Source organism: Lepidochelys kempii, chromosome 11, assembly GCF_965140265.1.
Source record: "Lepidochelys kempii isolate rLepKem1 chromosome 11, rLepKem1.hap2, whole genome shotgun sequence".
Taxonomy (NCBI): Eukaryota; Metazoa; Chordata; order Testudines; family Cheloniidae; genus Lepidochelys; species Lepidochelys kempii.
The window spans coordinates 15,622,555-15,636,890 of NC_133266.1; the positions used below are offsets into that span (position 1 = coordinate 15,622,555).

General features: G+C 38.9%; 1 protein-coding gene across 3 annotated transcripts in view; it reads right to left on the reverse strand.

The window, feature by feature from the left end:
• Window positions 1-14,336, reverse strand: part of DPP10 (dipeptidyl peptidase like 10) — a 451,693-nt gene that overhangs the window by 52,688 nt on the left and 384,669 nt on the right. For all 3 annotated transcript variants that reach the window (XM_073305257.1, XM_073305256.1, XM_073305258.1), the window contains 3 exons: window positions 9,962-10,082; window positions 6,095-6,249; window positions 775-872 (listed from right to left, as the gene is read on the reverse strand). In XM_073305257.1, coding sequence (XP_073161358.1) covers window positions 775-872; window positions 6,095-6,249; window positions 9,962-10,082 — 374 coding nt within the window. The remainder of the gene's footprint in view (window positions 1-774; window positions 873-6,094; window positions 6,250-9,961; window positions 10,083-14,336) is intronic.

The window sequence follows — 14,336 nt, forward strand, 5'->3', positions numbered from 1 at the left end:
ATTCCTGGCAGCACCATGCTGTCACTACTTCAGTACTGACTCAAAAGGAGGAGGAGTCACACCTAGTAAATCATCTCACTATTTCCTGAAGCACCTACTTATGCCCAGAGATCTCTGTAGCAGACATTGACAAAGTCCAACACAGCCTAGCCTATGTGATCAGACAGGATCACAGCTTAGTTTATGTGATCTGCTTGGATCTGACAGGTGATATGGCTGCAGGAATAAACTAAATCCTTTATGTCTAATGATTTGAAAAGTTCCTAAATATATCACTTTACATTTTAAAAAAGTTTATCAAAATGTATTTATTTTATTTATTGATAATGCACCCATTGTTGTATTTTCCAGGTGCATCACAGAAACTGAAACCAACTTTGCCAGCAAGTGGGAACAGGGCAAACAAATGGCATAATTCTGTTCTACACTGACCTCAAGCAAAATCTCTGTTCACAACCCTCTGCCCTCTACCATTTCTCTAGAATCTTAGCTCCCTGATGAGGTAAATATCTAGTGCAATAAATCGAAAATAAATTTGGGCTCTGATGGATCTCAGAAAGGTGCATATTCTACATACTTGGGACTTCCACTAAGGATGCCCATCCCATGGAGTTCTATTCTATTCAGATTCTAATACTGTGCTCATCACCATGCTCAGCCCTGGGGATGAATATCAAGAGCTCTCCAGTTAAATTGAGCTTTTGTGTTGGTCTATAAAGAAAGAGATGGTCTCAGAGATAGTCGTGAGTTTCGCAAAACAATTAAATTACATACCTTGATTTAAAGCTGTCAGGTGGCATGAGTTCCAGTGTATGTGTTGGTCCATATAGATTGACTACAAACAGCTTTACTGTTGGGTTTGTTTGACCTGCCTTTGAAAAAAAAGGAAGTAGAAATTTTAGCATGTAATGTAGAGGCACTGGAAATACTGACAGCTAAATATACTTAAGGAATACATATATTTCAATATGTTTTTCATAACCTGAAAACCCTTAAAGTGATCTTCAATTGAAAACAATAAAATTCTGTCTCATTATCTCCCACAAATTGCTGAGTCAATCAACTACACAATTGAAAATGTAGCTCAAAACCCAAAGTAGTGAGTATATACTATCGATCATGCTGCTATTCACTGAAGACAGATACCGTAATGCAAAAAAAATTGACCACTCAAATGACACTAACTGGGAAAGTATTTTGTGAGTTCTGTATGTAGATGGAAATTCCATTAATATTTTATCAGAATTATGCATGTTCAAAGGCAGAATATACCCCATGGTGTTTAGGATTTAGGGGTTGTCTACACAGCAAAGCACTTTAGAGGGCTGTGATTTGTAGAGAGCTCTAATGTGATGAGTTCTAGCTACCCTGTGCAAACCATGGTGGTGTGCTCTAAAAGGTATCTAGTTTGCATTAATGTAGCCCTGTTAAGAGCCTGCCATCAGGATCTACATGGGGCAGTTAGAGTGCAACACCTTAAACTGCTTTAAAATCCACATCCCTCTAGAGTGCTTTGCTGCACCATGTAGACTAGCCCTAAGATTCCAGAAGGTAAGACCATGTGAAACTGTAGCAGGAAGATGCATACATCCCAAGAAAGCACCGTTGGCATTCTTTCTTGTTGGGTAGTTAAAAGTCCAGTTTAAATGAGCTTTGTAATACTGTTCTAGTAATAGATCTAATATTCAAACCTGGACATTCATGCTAGGGGCAGCCAAGGAAGAACCATTAGGATCTCTCATGTCTCTAAAGACTGCTGCTGACAAAAGGGGAACAATCAAAGAGAGGGTGATAAATAGGATTGTGGTGGTGGATGGAATGTCTTGGGGAGGAGAGGATGGTAGGTCAGATGGTATCCTGCACCTTCAAATATTTTGAGGTTCACATTATCAATAATATAGATATTACTCAGATTACTGCCTATCATGGTAATGAATGTTGTCTCATTGTTTCCTTGGGTTCCTCCATCTGCCTGTTGTAGTCACGTTGTCTTTTGTCTTGTATTGAGATTTAGATTGTGAACTCTTGGGCAGGGAACATCTTTTTCCTCTGGATCTGTACTACACCTACCACAGTGGAGTCCGGATTCATGACTGGGTTTCGGAGGCACTACCCCAATAAATAAACACTAGATTGTAGAACTTTATAAGATTTTGTAAAATATAATAAAATATCTATTTGCAGTTTGCCTGCTTCCGAGTAGCTCTGAAATGCTCAGTTAATTTGGAGTGGTAATGGGACTCCTGCTTGTACTTTCCACAAATGTAAAATCATATCCTCTTTTCAGTTTTACAGAATAAAATGGCTTTTAGATCTGGATACGTTTTTTTTTTTTTTATTCTGGGATCAAGCTACTAGGTATCTATGTGGGTTCACTCCATAGCTGCTAGAACTGTTAAAATATTATGTCTTATTAGAATCATTCATGGCTTACTGTGGAGCCTGTGTTCCACACAGAAATAAATGTAGTTCTCCTTAAATTAGCATCCCTAAAGTAATCATGTGCTGGCTAATCATCTTGTTGAAAAAAGGATACGGATAATTTAACGTAAATGGTAGGGAGCTAGGGAAGAACAAATCTTCACTGCATTTCTTCCCATTTTTTTTTAGGGTGTGGGGAAGGGTCCTATGCCAAGGTCATAAAGACTGAGGATCCACAGGAAGTCAAGACCCCGTGTGTGATGTGTTGTACTTCAATCCACGGCCGCTCCAGAGTTCCATTACAGGCTCCTCCCATCTCCATTCTCTGGCAACGTAACCCCAGTAGAGCTTCTCCAGGTGGTGACCATCACCAGAGTCTCCTTACTCTCTTCAGGTGGGCTGTGTGTGTGTGGGGAAGAGAGTCAGAAAATTGAGTACTGTTAACTTTGGGCTCCGCAGGGCCAGTGGGAAGATGCTGTAAAGCCCCTTATCCTGCACTATTTCCCACTTTGCCCAACCCCTCTCTACTGTGCAGATTTCAGGACCCACAGAGAGTTTTCCAAGGAGCCCCAGGGAAGCAGAAGAAGAGGCAATGCCGCTGCTGCAGAGGAGGGGACTTCCTGTTAATGCAGAATAGGCAAAAGTATTTGTGGATCAAGAAAAAAATGATCAAACCCACAATTTTTACCACTATTAGTTAAAAAACTAGCTTGTGTGCACTTCGCTCATTGTAGGGATATTTACAGACCCAGTGTGGTCTTTAAAAGATGCCTCACTGAAATACCAACACACGTTTTCTTTGGAAATTGCACTCATCTCATCACATTTCTAGCCTAAATCCCATGTCCACCCATATCTGAGAGGTGCAGGACAGGAGTCAGATGTATGTTTGAACCAATTATAGGCAAACATGAAATTTAGACGATCACTTAGGTTGAGTCTCTAGAAGTTCATGTGTCCGCAAAATGACGGGCTGATCTTTGAAACACAAAAGGACATGGGTAACTTTCCTCATGTGAGTAGGCTCCATTAACTGCAGAGAGATGACTCATGTGAGTTATGGTGCAAAGGTCTGTAATTGAAGGTTCGGGGGCAAATATTTTGTGTGAGATTTTGAGTTCTTTCAGCTTCCAGTGAGGCCAGAAATGCCACCAGAATGGCTTTCCCACACTTCTACTTCTGGCAAGAACTCGGAATTGAAACAGCAGTGACAATGAAAAATATATGCAAAAACTTTACACAGTTTATTTTTTTTGGGGTTTTTTTTGTTTGTTTTTAATTCAAAAATGGTTCACTCTACCTCTCTGGCAATGGATTATATCATTCATTATATGCTCCTAGGTGGAAAATATAACGCACATTTAATTCCAAGCATGTCAACCCTACAGATGTCCTTATTCTGGTACCCTTACTCGCACTTACTCCTTTACACTCCACAGGATTATTGTCTTGAGTAATTACTACTGTGTGTGAGTAAGGACTGCAGAGTGAGATCCCAAGTGAGCATGTCACAGTTTCTGCATAACGTAAAGTGAAATCCTGTATTAAACAACAACTTTTAACTATCCATGTTGCCTAACCACAAGCTTAATTAATAAATTATGTTTAACTGGAAGGTAAATTGTTATTGAATAGACAAATTAAATGAAGATAATGTTTTTCATTAATGAGATTACTGAAATAATATTGTGCATCTCTTTTGTGCTTAATTGCTAATGCTTTGAGATTTTTCACTTCTTTGTAGTGCTAATTTTTTAAAAAAAAAGAGTTCCTTGTATATTTTTTTTGGTTGATTAATTGTTTTTAGACATCAAAGCTGGCAGAATTGCATGACTGGTGCTCCTAGGTTCTATCGTACTAAATAATAATCATAATTGCCATTCTAGAATGCTGTTTCTTAAGAAAATCATAGGTATTTTTAAGGTCTGATCTTTCCTCCTTTAAAGATAATGGGTCAACTCCAATTGATTTCAATTGGAGAAGAAGCAAGGTTAAAATTTTCAAGACTACTTAAGTGACTTAGGAAAATCAATGGGACTTTGACTTCTGCATGCCCAAGTCATTTATGAAAATGAAACTTAAATATTTTTGAAAATCATACCCAAATCTTTAATCTATACACTGAACTATTGCTACTTTCTTTACTTTTTGAACGTTTAACATTTTTAATGAAAATACCTACCTACTGCACATTATGCTGTTTTGGTGTCTCAGCAATCACTGTACGTCCTTCAAAGAAGCCAGCTCCCATTCTACATATTTGCATTTTACTGCATAAAATCCAACAAGGAGAGACCAAAACCAAACTAACAAAGAAAATCATCCCCTTTAAGAAGGCTTCCAAATTAATGCCCTTGGTTTTCTTATTTTTCTAGGAGGCAGATAGGCTTTCTCCATTCCCTTAGACATCAGACTGGGGAAGCAGCAGCTTAACCAAATTTCTAAGGCTTTTACCTGAGTGAAACTAAACTCATAGTCAGAAAACAAAGTCACTAAGGCCTAGGTCAAGCTAGTGTCTTGAAGTGTGAGTGAGCCTGCAGCCCATAACAACCAGCATGGCTTCCAGTTCCTTATCTCTCCTCCTGGGCTTCCTTTTCCTGTTTATATATAGCCTCGCCCCCAGCGTGAGATAGGGTGCTTCTTGATTGTGCCCAGGCTTTTTTGACTGTAAGCTGCAAATTGTCCCTGAAATGGGCCATAGACCCTGCCACAGCTACTTATAAAAGCCTGATTTCTCTGCTTATGGATATAAATCTGGTATAACTTCACTGAAGTCAATGGGGTTACATAGTCATAAAGCGTGCTTATAGGTGAGGGGAATCAGGACTATGATGTCTTTTCTATATATAACATCCTAGTATTTTCTTCTTCAGCTTGCCTGTATATTGAACTTAAGTAATACATCTGAGATACAGCTAAAGTAGTGTGGTAGCCAGAACCCAGCAAAGAGGCTGCCAAGGTTTAGGAACTTTATAGTATAACAAAGGTAAGTGAATATGGAGACTTTGAGCAGGGGAACCTTGGGGGAGGGTTTATGGGGAGCAAATAGGAAAATAGGAGGATTCTAATTCTGGTATCAGAGAGTCTCATGTTTAGACCTGCAGATCTCTCCTCATCACAAAAGACAGGCGCTCCTTATCCAAGTTTTTGAACCTCACTGAAAGGTTTGGTTCTGTTAAGTTTAAAGACTTGGGGAAAGTTCATATCAATGCTTATTTTATCCAACCAAGGCCTCTCATTCCTGTTTATAATTCCATGGTTTGATGAAAAGTAGCAGTCAGATACTAGGATACTCTGTATTATCAGAAACCTCTTATGCTTCATCCATCTATATACTACTACTCTGTGCTGTTCAAAGGCAATTCTGGCAGCATTTTTTCTTGACTCCTTCTGATCATTTCATTCTTCATTCAAAAGCTGGAGCATACACCAATCATATATTAGCATGAAACAGACTGTACGTCTCATCCTGACCTAATGATTTCTGTCTAGCAAAAAGCTTTATAACTCTATTTGAAATAGCATAACCCTGAATGCTATTCCTTTTACTGCCACATCAACACAAGCAGCTTCTTTTACTGTGTAGAAACAGCCCTTCAGTACTGCAGAATGCTATCAGTCGGTTCACTGAAGTGTGCAAAAGGGCTGTAGATTGCACTTAGACTTTACTTACCTTAGGATACGGATAGTGCTTTCCTTTGGGATACAGACCTCCAGTAAACCGAGGAATAACCATGTTTGGTACCAAAGTGTCATTTATCATCAGGAATGCCAACCTTTCTCCATCCAGGGACCACCAGTGGGCAACATGAGAGTGAAGAAGCTCCTCTGAAACAGATGCATATTCTTGGAAATTCATAGAAGTAACTATTGTGTGATTCAGATTACCAACTCATTCATTTGCATTTTATATTGTTTCTATGCTTTGTTGCAATGCAGCTGTTGTAATTATAAAGAAATATTGAAAATTATCCTGGACTGAATTGCCTGAATATTAAGGACCATTATAGGCTAAATTATGAGTTTTTACTCAGATGAGTATTCCCAATGATATCAGTGGAATTACCTGCATAAGTGGGATGATTATTATTGCCTTATATTTAGCCCTACTATCATTCTATCCATTTTTTATGTTTAATTCTTTTTGTAAATGATTTGCACAATAGAATTTAAAGGCACTTTTAGCAGTAATATCATTCTATCCAGTTATTTATATTTTATTCTTTAATTTGAGGAAAACCTTCAGTTTTATTGAACCTCATTTTGCATGAAATTTTGATTTTTGTTTTGTTTTATTCTGTTTTGGAATGGATTTCTTTCTTTCTTTTTTAAAATTACTGAATTCCCAGCCAAATGAAAAATCCAGTTCCTGCCCAGCACTAGATCTGACTAATTTAACTCTTTTACTTTTAGTCTGTGATCAGACTTTGATTTTTTTTAACTAGCTAATTTACGATTTGTACTTTTTCAGTGAACAGTGTGTTGTACAGAAATTTCAGCTGTGTGTATGAAAACCAAAATTTGGAGTATTCACAAGCTGTCCATTCAGAATATTCACTAATTGCTGTTCATGTGTGATTGATTGCCTGAGTTACAGAATATTCTTTCTGCTCCCTGACTATGAACATTCATATGGCAAACATTTTGGTTTGTTCTAAAACACCGCTGTTTGTATTTAAATAAGGATATTCACACAAAGAACAGACACTCCCAAATACTTCTGTAAACCAAAGCCCAGAAATGTGAGTATTTATGAATTGCAAATGAAAAAGCCACACACATATGGTCAAAATGAGTGGCTATTTGGAATTCATCTGAATGTCCATTAATATAATTGTGAGGTATTCAATCAGCTATATGCCTGATGCTACCACACAATATTTCATATATATCTACAGCTGGCAGAGTACCGCTTAAATTAACAAGTTACCTAGGAAAGAAGAAAAGAGTCAGCATGCCACAATATGCTGGGATTTGTGCCTGGAAAGACCCCCATGTGCACCCTCTCACAAGTGTTAAAGAGATGGTGAGTGTGGGTGGGGGGAGGGAAACAGCTTCTTCCATTCCACTGTAGCCTATTCCTCGGAATCCATGGAGACCGTTCTCTAGGAGCAGGACCTGCATCAGAGCTATGGGGCACAGATCGGACAGCCTGAGAATGGGTGAAATCACTTGAGAGAGGCCACGCAGACCTCACAGTCCCAGGCTACCCCTCCGAGCCCCCCACAAGGCTGTATAACCTTTGCTGGATATTACCTCATTCACAGAGCCCCCTCTGTGGTGGGGGAGCCCCTCACAAAGTGGCTTCCAGTGCCTGTCCTGACAGGGATTAACCAGGAGCAATTGAAACAGTAAACTGGAAATACAGGACCTCCGCATCAGTGTGTCCTGCTTCCTTCATATTAAAACAGAGGAAAAGTTGTGGCCTTGCTGAAAATCCATGTTTTTTGGAGAGGTTAATGGACCTGATTTCCAACCCCTACATATCCACTTGCGTTAAAAATTGCACATGTGGATACACACATATATTGACTGGTGCAAACCATCATATGAGCATATGTTCCAGTGAGTTTTGTGAATGGAAATTCTAACACCTCTGAGCACACAGGTGCTGGAATTTTACAATGCACATTCAACGCATGGGCAAGTGTATGTGCACGCACTATTTTACATACACACGTGTAAAGCTCAGGTAGAATATCAGTGGCAAATGTAACATTAATATGTGCATTTTCAACTAGTTACTTCTCTTTCTTATCATTTATATTTCTGACCCAGTCTTTTAATGCTTATGTAAGAGAAAGTAATTTGTTCTGTCAACAATTCTATTTATCTTTAATAAAAATTTTAGTTTCTAAAAATGCACACCAACCTTTTTTATAACAGATAAATTTCTGATATGCACAATCAAGTTGAAATTGAAAAATGCCGCATTGGCATGGCATAAATGACAGAAATTGGTCTTGTTACCCTTTAGTTACTGTATACGAATACTACAAATACCGAGGCCCTTTGCAGTCAATATACTTATATTGTATTCAGGTAATTTTAACGTATTTATTTCTCTCACAGTATCGGGTCTTAACAATAGGTGCAGCTTTGCCATAAGGATCTACAATAGCATTAGAATCTCCTCGTTCATTCTCTATTAACTAAGGACCAGCTTTTGTAATCCTTGTTTATATTGAGTGTTTCCTTAGCCATAAGTGATGTGGCAGGCAGGCACAGTCATAGGAAAGAGATCTTGGCCAGTGTTACATGCCAGAGCTCCAAAGTTTGTCAGCAACTTCACCCCAGTCCCTCCTGAAACCTGACTCTTTCTTTTCCCCAGTTTCACTCATCCCACAATGCTATCTCTTAATCTTGTGAACGGTTTCGCTCACTACTACACTACCCACAAGTAAGTATATTTGAGTAACCTTTACCAATATTTAATATAGTCCAATTGACTTCACCAGGGCTTCTCTTATGCTAGACTTTACCTAGTCATCAGGTGGAGGCTCCCTCTCCCTTCCAGATGACCTAAATAAATGTCAGGCTGACCTCTAATTACTCCCCAGGGATGCATGCTGCCCAGAAAAGCCTGGAGAATTGGCAGAACCATAACTTTGTCTGCCTAAGTGCTGAACAGCAGAGCTGGTCAGCTGCCTGGGGTGGAGGGTGGGAAGGAATATACTGCACTCCATAAAGGGGAGCAGTGTGAATTTGGAGATCTCCAGAAGGCATTCAGAATTATCTTTGGCACAGTGCAACTCCACACTGCCCCCAATTCAGAGCATATCACACAGGCTATCATCTTATAAGTATGTGCAATTCACCTTAAGGTTAGCAGAATTTGGCCCAAAGTTGCCTAGCAAAGTATTGAATAATCATGAATGTGACCCAAGCAATACTTTGTTTTAGCAAAAAGGTGATCTGCTCGGTCAGATTTAATTAACTTTATATGCTTAAATATACCAATTTATATGCAATCATATTAGATTTGCAGTGTCTGAAGTGCATTTAAAATGATCTTCCACGCTAAAGATGCTCTTCTCTCTGGTTTTGAACTTCACTGACCTAGTAAAATACTTACAAAACATTAATGGAATCTGTTAAAACCTGAGGTAGGTAATCTTTTGAATACAGACATTTAAACCTCTATACAATGTAAATTACCATTCTTATTTCAGAGAGTCCATTTGATCTCGGGTTTTCAAAGAAGCCTAAGGGTATGTCTGCACAGCAACTACACAACTGTCTGGACCATGCCAGCCGACTCGGTCTTGTGGGGCTCCGGCTGCGAAGCTTTTTCATTGCTCTTTACCCTGCACTTTGGGGACCCTCCCCCACTCTAGAAAATATAACTATATGCAAACCAAGTTGTGAGTCAATAGAAAATATGAGCTAATGCAAAGATCTGAAGGCAATTTTGCAAGAAAATAAGAAAAAGCAAAATAGCTTCAGACACCATTGTCATGGAATGAATAGTTTTCTCCTGTAGGTTTTGTACAAGAATCTCTTCCCTGTATTAATAAACAGCTATATTTATCCACCTTACCTTCATAGAGCCAGTCTGCAATTCCATTAAATATGATTCCTTCTTTTCCTGAGGATGTCAGTCGCAATGAGCTACTCTTTACATCAGGTTGATAGTAGATGTTATTTTCAAAAATATAAATCTAGATTAGATAAAATTGAAAAAGGGGGGAAATAACATGTTGGTAGACATAAATGAATGTTTTCATGCCAGTGATAGAAATACAATTTCCACAGTTTCAGAACAGTATAAAGAATACTTCATCATAATTTTCATTGAAGATCTCTCTAGATTTTCTGGTATTATCAATTTCTAAAAAACTTTTAGGATTCAGAGCCACAAGAATGTTTTCTTTTTAACTATGATGCCAACTCAAATATTTCTACTCTCTTTAGCAAATTTTCTCACAATCACCAGAACCACCCAGGTTGTAAAGAGTTTAAAAAGTCAAAAATTATTACAATTAAATAGATTATGAAATATTTTGTTAGTCCCATTTTTATCCAGCACAAATATCTTTATTTCCATCTACGAAAATAGATTTAGCTCAATAGATATAGATTACAAATATAAATTACAGATATACATCACTGGTGTAACATTACATCTGGGAATTAAGTGAAATAAGAATGAGACCAAGGAACTGAGTACTGTTTGATTCTCTCTGTGTTCTTAAACCATGCACCTCACTGGTATCTGAACATCTTACACAAAGCATATCATAATAATGACCCTCCTATTGTCAAGTTTGGTTTCCTTATTTTTTTCTCTGTAGATGTTTGGGAAGAATTTCTCTTTACTCATTTTTCTTCCCCTCTTTTCTTCTTCTCTCCATTATTTTTACCCCTCACCCTTCAATGGCAAGGAACCACTGAGGACACAGACAGCAATCAGAATCTTTTGGCAAGTGGCTGCAACTTGAACTTCAAATAAGATATCTTCTGCCAACAATTTGTCCCAGCAGCAATGAAAGGGGAGAAGGCTACAATCGCCTTAAGCAGTCCGTCGTTTTCTCCTCCCTCAATGCTAAAATATAGAGCACTCTAACATGTCCTGGATTTAACACAATCAAGGGAGGAGAAGCAGGAAGAGGCCTGCATCTGTCCTTTTATAGTATCTTCCCTTGGTTCCTCCCAGCCAACCCCAGAACTTTTTCTTAGAGCTGAGATTCTTCTGAGGAGATCAGAAAGCTATCATTGGCTGGCAGGGGCCTTGAACCACCTGGAGAGAGAAAAGGAGTACTTGTGGCACCTTAGAGACTAACCAATTTATTTGAACGTAAGCTTTCGTGAGCTACAGCTCACTTCATCGGATGCATACTGTGGAAACTGCAGAAGACATTATATACACAGAGACCATGAAACAATACCTCCTCCCACCCCACTCTCCTGCTGGTAATAGCTTATCTAAAGTGATCACTCTCCTTACAATGTGTATGACAACCAAGTTGGGCCATTTCCAGTACAAATCCAGGTTTTCTCACCCCCCCCCCCCCCCAAACACACACACACAAACTCACTCTCCTGCTGGTAATAGCTTATCCAAAGTGACCACTCTCCTTACAATGTGTATGAAAATCAAGGTGGGCCATTTCCAGCACAAATCCAGGTTTTCTCACCCCCCCACCCCCATACACACACAAACTCACTCTCCTGCTGGTAATAGCTCATCCAAAGTGACCACTCTCCCTACAATGTGCATGATAATCAAGGTGGGCCATTTGAAAACCTGGATTTGTGCTGGAAATGGCCCACCTTGATTTTCATACACATTGTAAGGAGAGTGGTCACTTTGGATAAGCTATTACCAGCAGGAGAGTGAGTTTGTGTGTGGGGGGGGAGAGGGGGGCGGAGGGTGAGAAAACCTGGATTTGTGCTGGAAATGGCCCAACTTGGTTGTCATACACATTGTAAGGAGAGTGATCACTTTAGATAAGCTATTACCAGCAGGACAGTGGGGTGGGAGGAGGTATTGTTTCATGGTCTCTGCGTATATAATGTCTTCTGCAGTTTCCACAGTATGCATCCGATGAAGTGAGCTGTAGCTCACGAAAGCTTATGCTCAAATAAATTGGTTAGTCTCTAAGGTGCCACAAGTACTCCTTTTCTTTTTGCGAATACAGACTAACACGGCTGTTACTCTGACACCTGGAGAGACTGGCCCACCTTTTTGAAGCCTATTAAAATGGCCAGCCCCTTCTCTCTATCGACATCCTTCCTCTTGTATCTTATTTCTTTTCTTGTAGTGACATTCAGGGAAAGCTACAGGACAGAAGTGAGTCTGCCACTTTGCTCTGATAACAGTGAGTTTTGAGGCTGTTTTCACCTCATTCATTCTCACTCCATTGCTGTTGCTAATGGTAAACCAAAGTGATATTTTTTACAGTCCAGGCTCCTGGTCTATTCTGGTATTTCTAAGAATTAGAGGAAGGAGCCAGTAGGTGGACACCTGGGAAGAGGCAGAAGTGTCTCCCCACTTTTTATGTACTCAGAGTCTAAGTTTGAAGTTCAGAATGTTAGAGCACTAAGAGGTGCAAGGAAGAGGGGAGAGAGAAAGGAAAGACCAAGAGAGAAAAAACAGGAGGGGCATTGAACCTGGTTGAAAAGATGAGGGTTTATAATGGAAACAATCACACAATCCTATGTACTTCAGCTGATGCAGAACAGTCCAGCACTTCTCCGAGCAAGGCATCAAACCTGTCCTCCACTCTCTACACTAGCTTCCCATAAAATTTTGAATCAATTTGGATGATAGATCTCAGTCCTTTACTTCAAAGTGCTCCCCAGCCTGGGCCCAGATATCTAAAAATTTGCCTAAAGCTCTGAGATGAAGAACATAATTGACAACTCTGTTTCTCTGGCACAATGGAACTCTCTACAATAAGGAAAAAGTTTGTCTGTGTGGGAGACAGAACTTTTTCAGGGGCTGGTCCAAGTCTGTGGAATGAACTCCCTGAGAACTAAGGACTATCACAACCCTCATCACCTTCCCCTCCAAGGGAAAGACACATTTCTTTGACCTTGGCTTCTCTTACATAAATAGCAATGCATATATTTATTTAAAAAACAAACAAACTGAGACACTCTACTACATATGCTTCTCCACCTGAGAAGAGTATGATAGAACAAACATATGACAGATGTTAGTCACATTACTTAACATGCTACTGAAAGGCACTCACATACTATGGTGATGAGCATGATTTAAGAACTTCTGTAGAACAGAATAGAACACTACCTCCTTTCTCCTGTTAGACAGGGATCTTCCCCTCTGCTATCATATTCTTCTTTGAAACACAGTTCTTTTGGAATGTGCTATCCCTGATCTCTCTATTAGCACTATCTGCTCCCTCTTTCCCACCCGATGTTATAAAAAACACACACCAGCAAAAAAACAAACAAAAAGTTACAACAAAAAGGAAAGGAAAATGTGGAATCACAGCTGATGTGAAATCCTGTAATAATGCTTCTACCAAGCCGATTTTCCCAGTCCTTTAATTTTTCTGTTATCCCTCATCCCTCCCTCTCACCTGATGTCAACATTCATGAATTGTCCTAATTGTAAATTCCTTACGGCTTATTGTCTTGTTTATCTTTAAAGTGCCATAGCCATGTTTGCATTTGCCAAGCACACAATAATAATAAATAATAACAACAAAAATTCATAAGAACATGTACGTACCATAATAGCTTTGCAGGCAGGAAAATGCAGATAATATAGCAATAGATAAACAATACACAATATAAGTTTTGGTGCAAACATCTCTTCTATATGCACTCATGCTACAACAGTGGGTTGCTTAATTGCAGTAAATGCATTTCCACAGATAATCTAAAAGGCCCAGGTATTTATCATATGTCTGCTTGTGGGAATAATACCAATCTAAGGTTAAGTATTCTTGACCTTATCATTGCTTTCCTCTCCCCCTCCCAATTATGAGTTGAAACAGATTTCCCTAAGCATCTTTAAACAACAGACTTTATTGATATTTAATAATATCTGTATCAGGATTTCTACTTTATGAAGCAATAAAGCTGAAGAGTTTCATACCATGAGCACTGAAGCATGTTTTAGCTATTATCAGGAACAAAGGGTGACTTGGGACAAAGTTACTTTCCGGTCAGAAATTTAAAACCCTATGTGAATTCAAACTTGAAGTAAAAATAATTGATGAAATATTTTATGGTTTCAGCAGATATCTAAATTATCCAAAAGTATTGACCAGTAATTACGTTTATATTGAAGAACTGAAATTGGATGCAGTTCAGAATCTCTCTGAACCTGAAAAATAAGACCCAACTTTAAGCTTGGAGAAGATAATGGAGTAAGAATTTTAATGATGCCAACTTTCTGAAGAAGGCAATGACAGGCACTGTAGTCAATGTATATCTCCTAA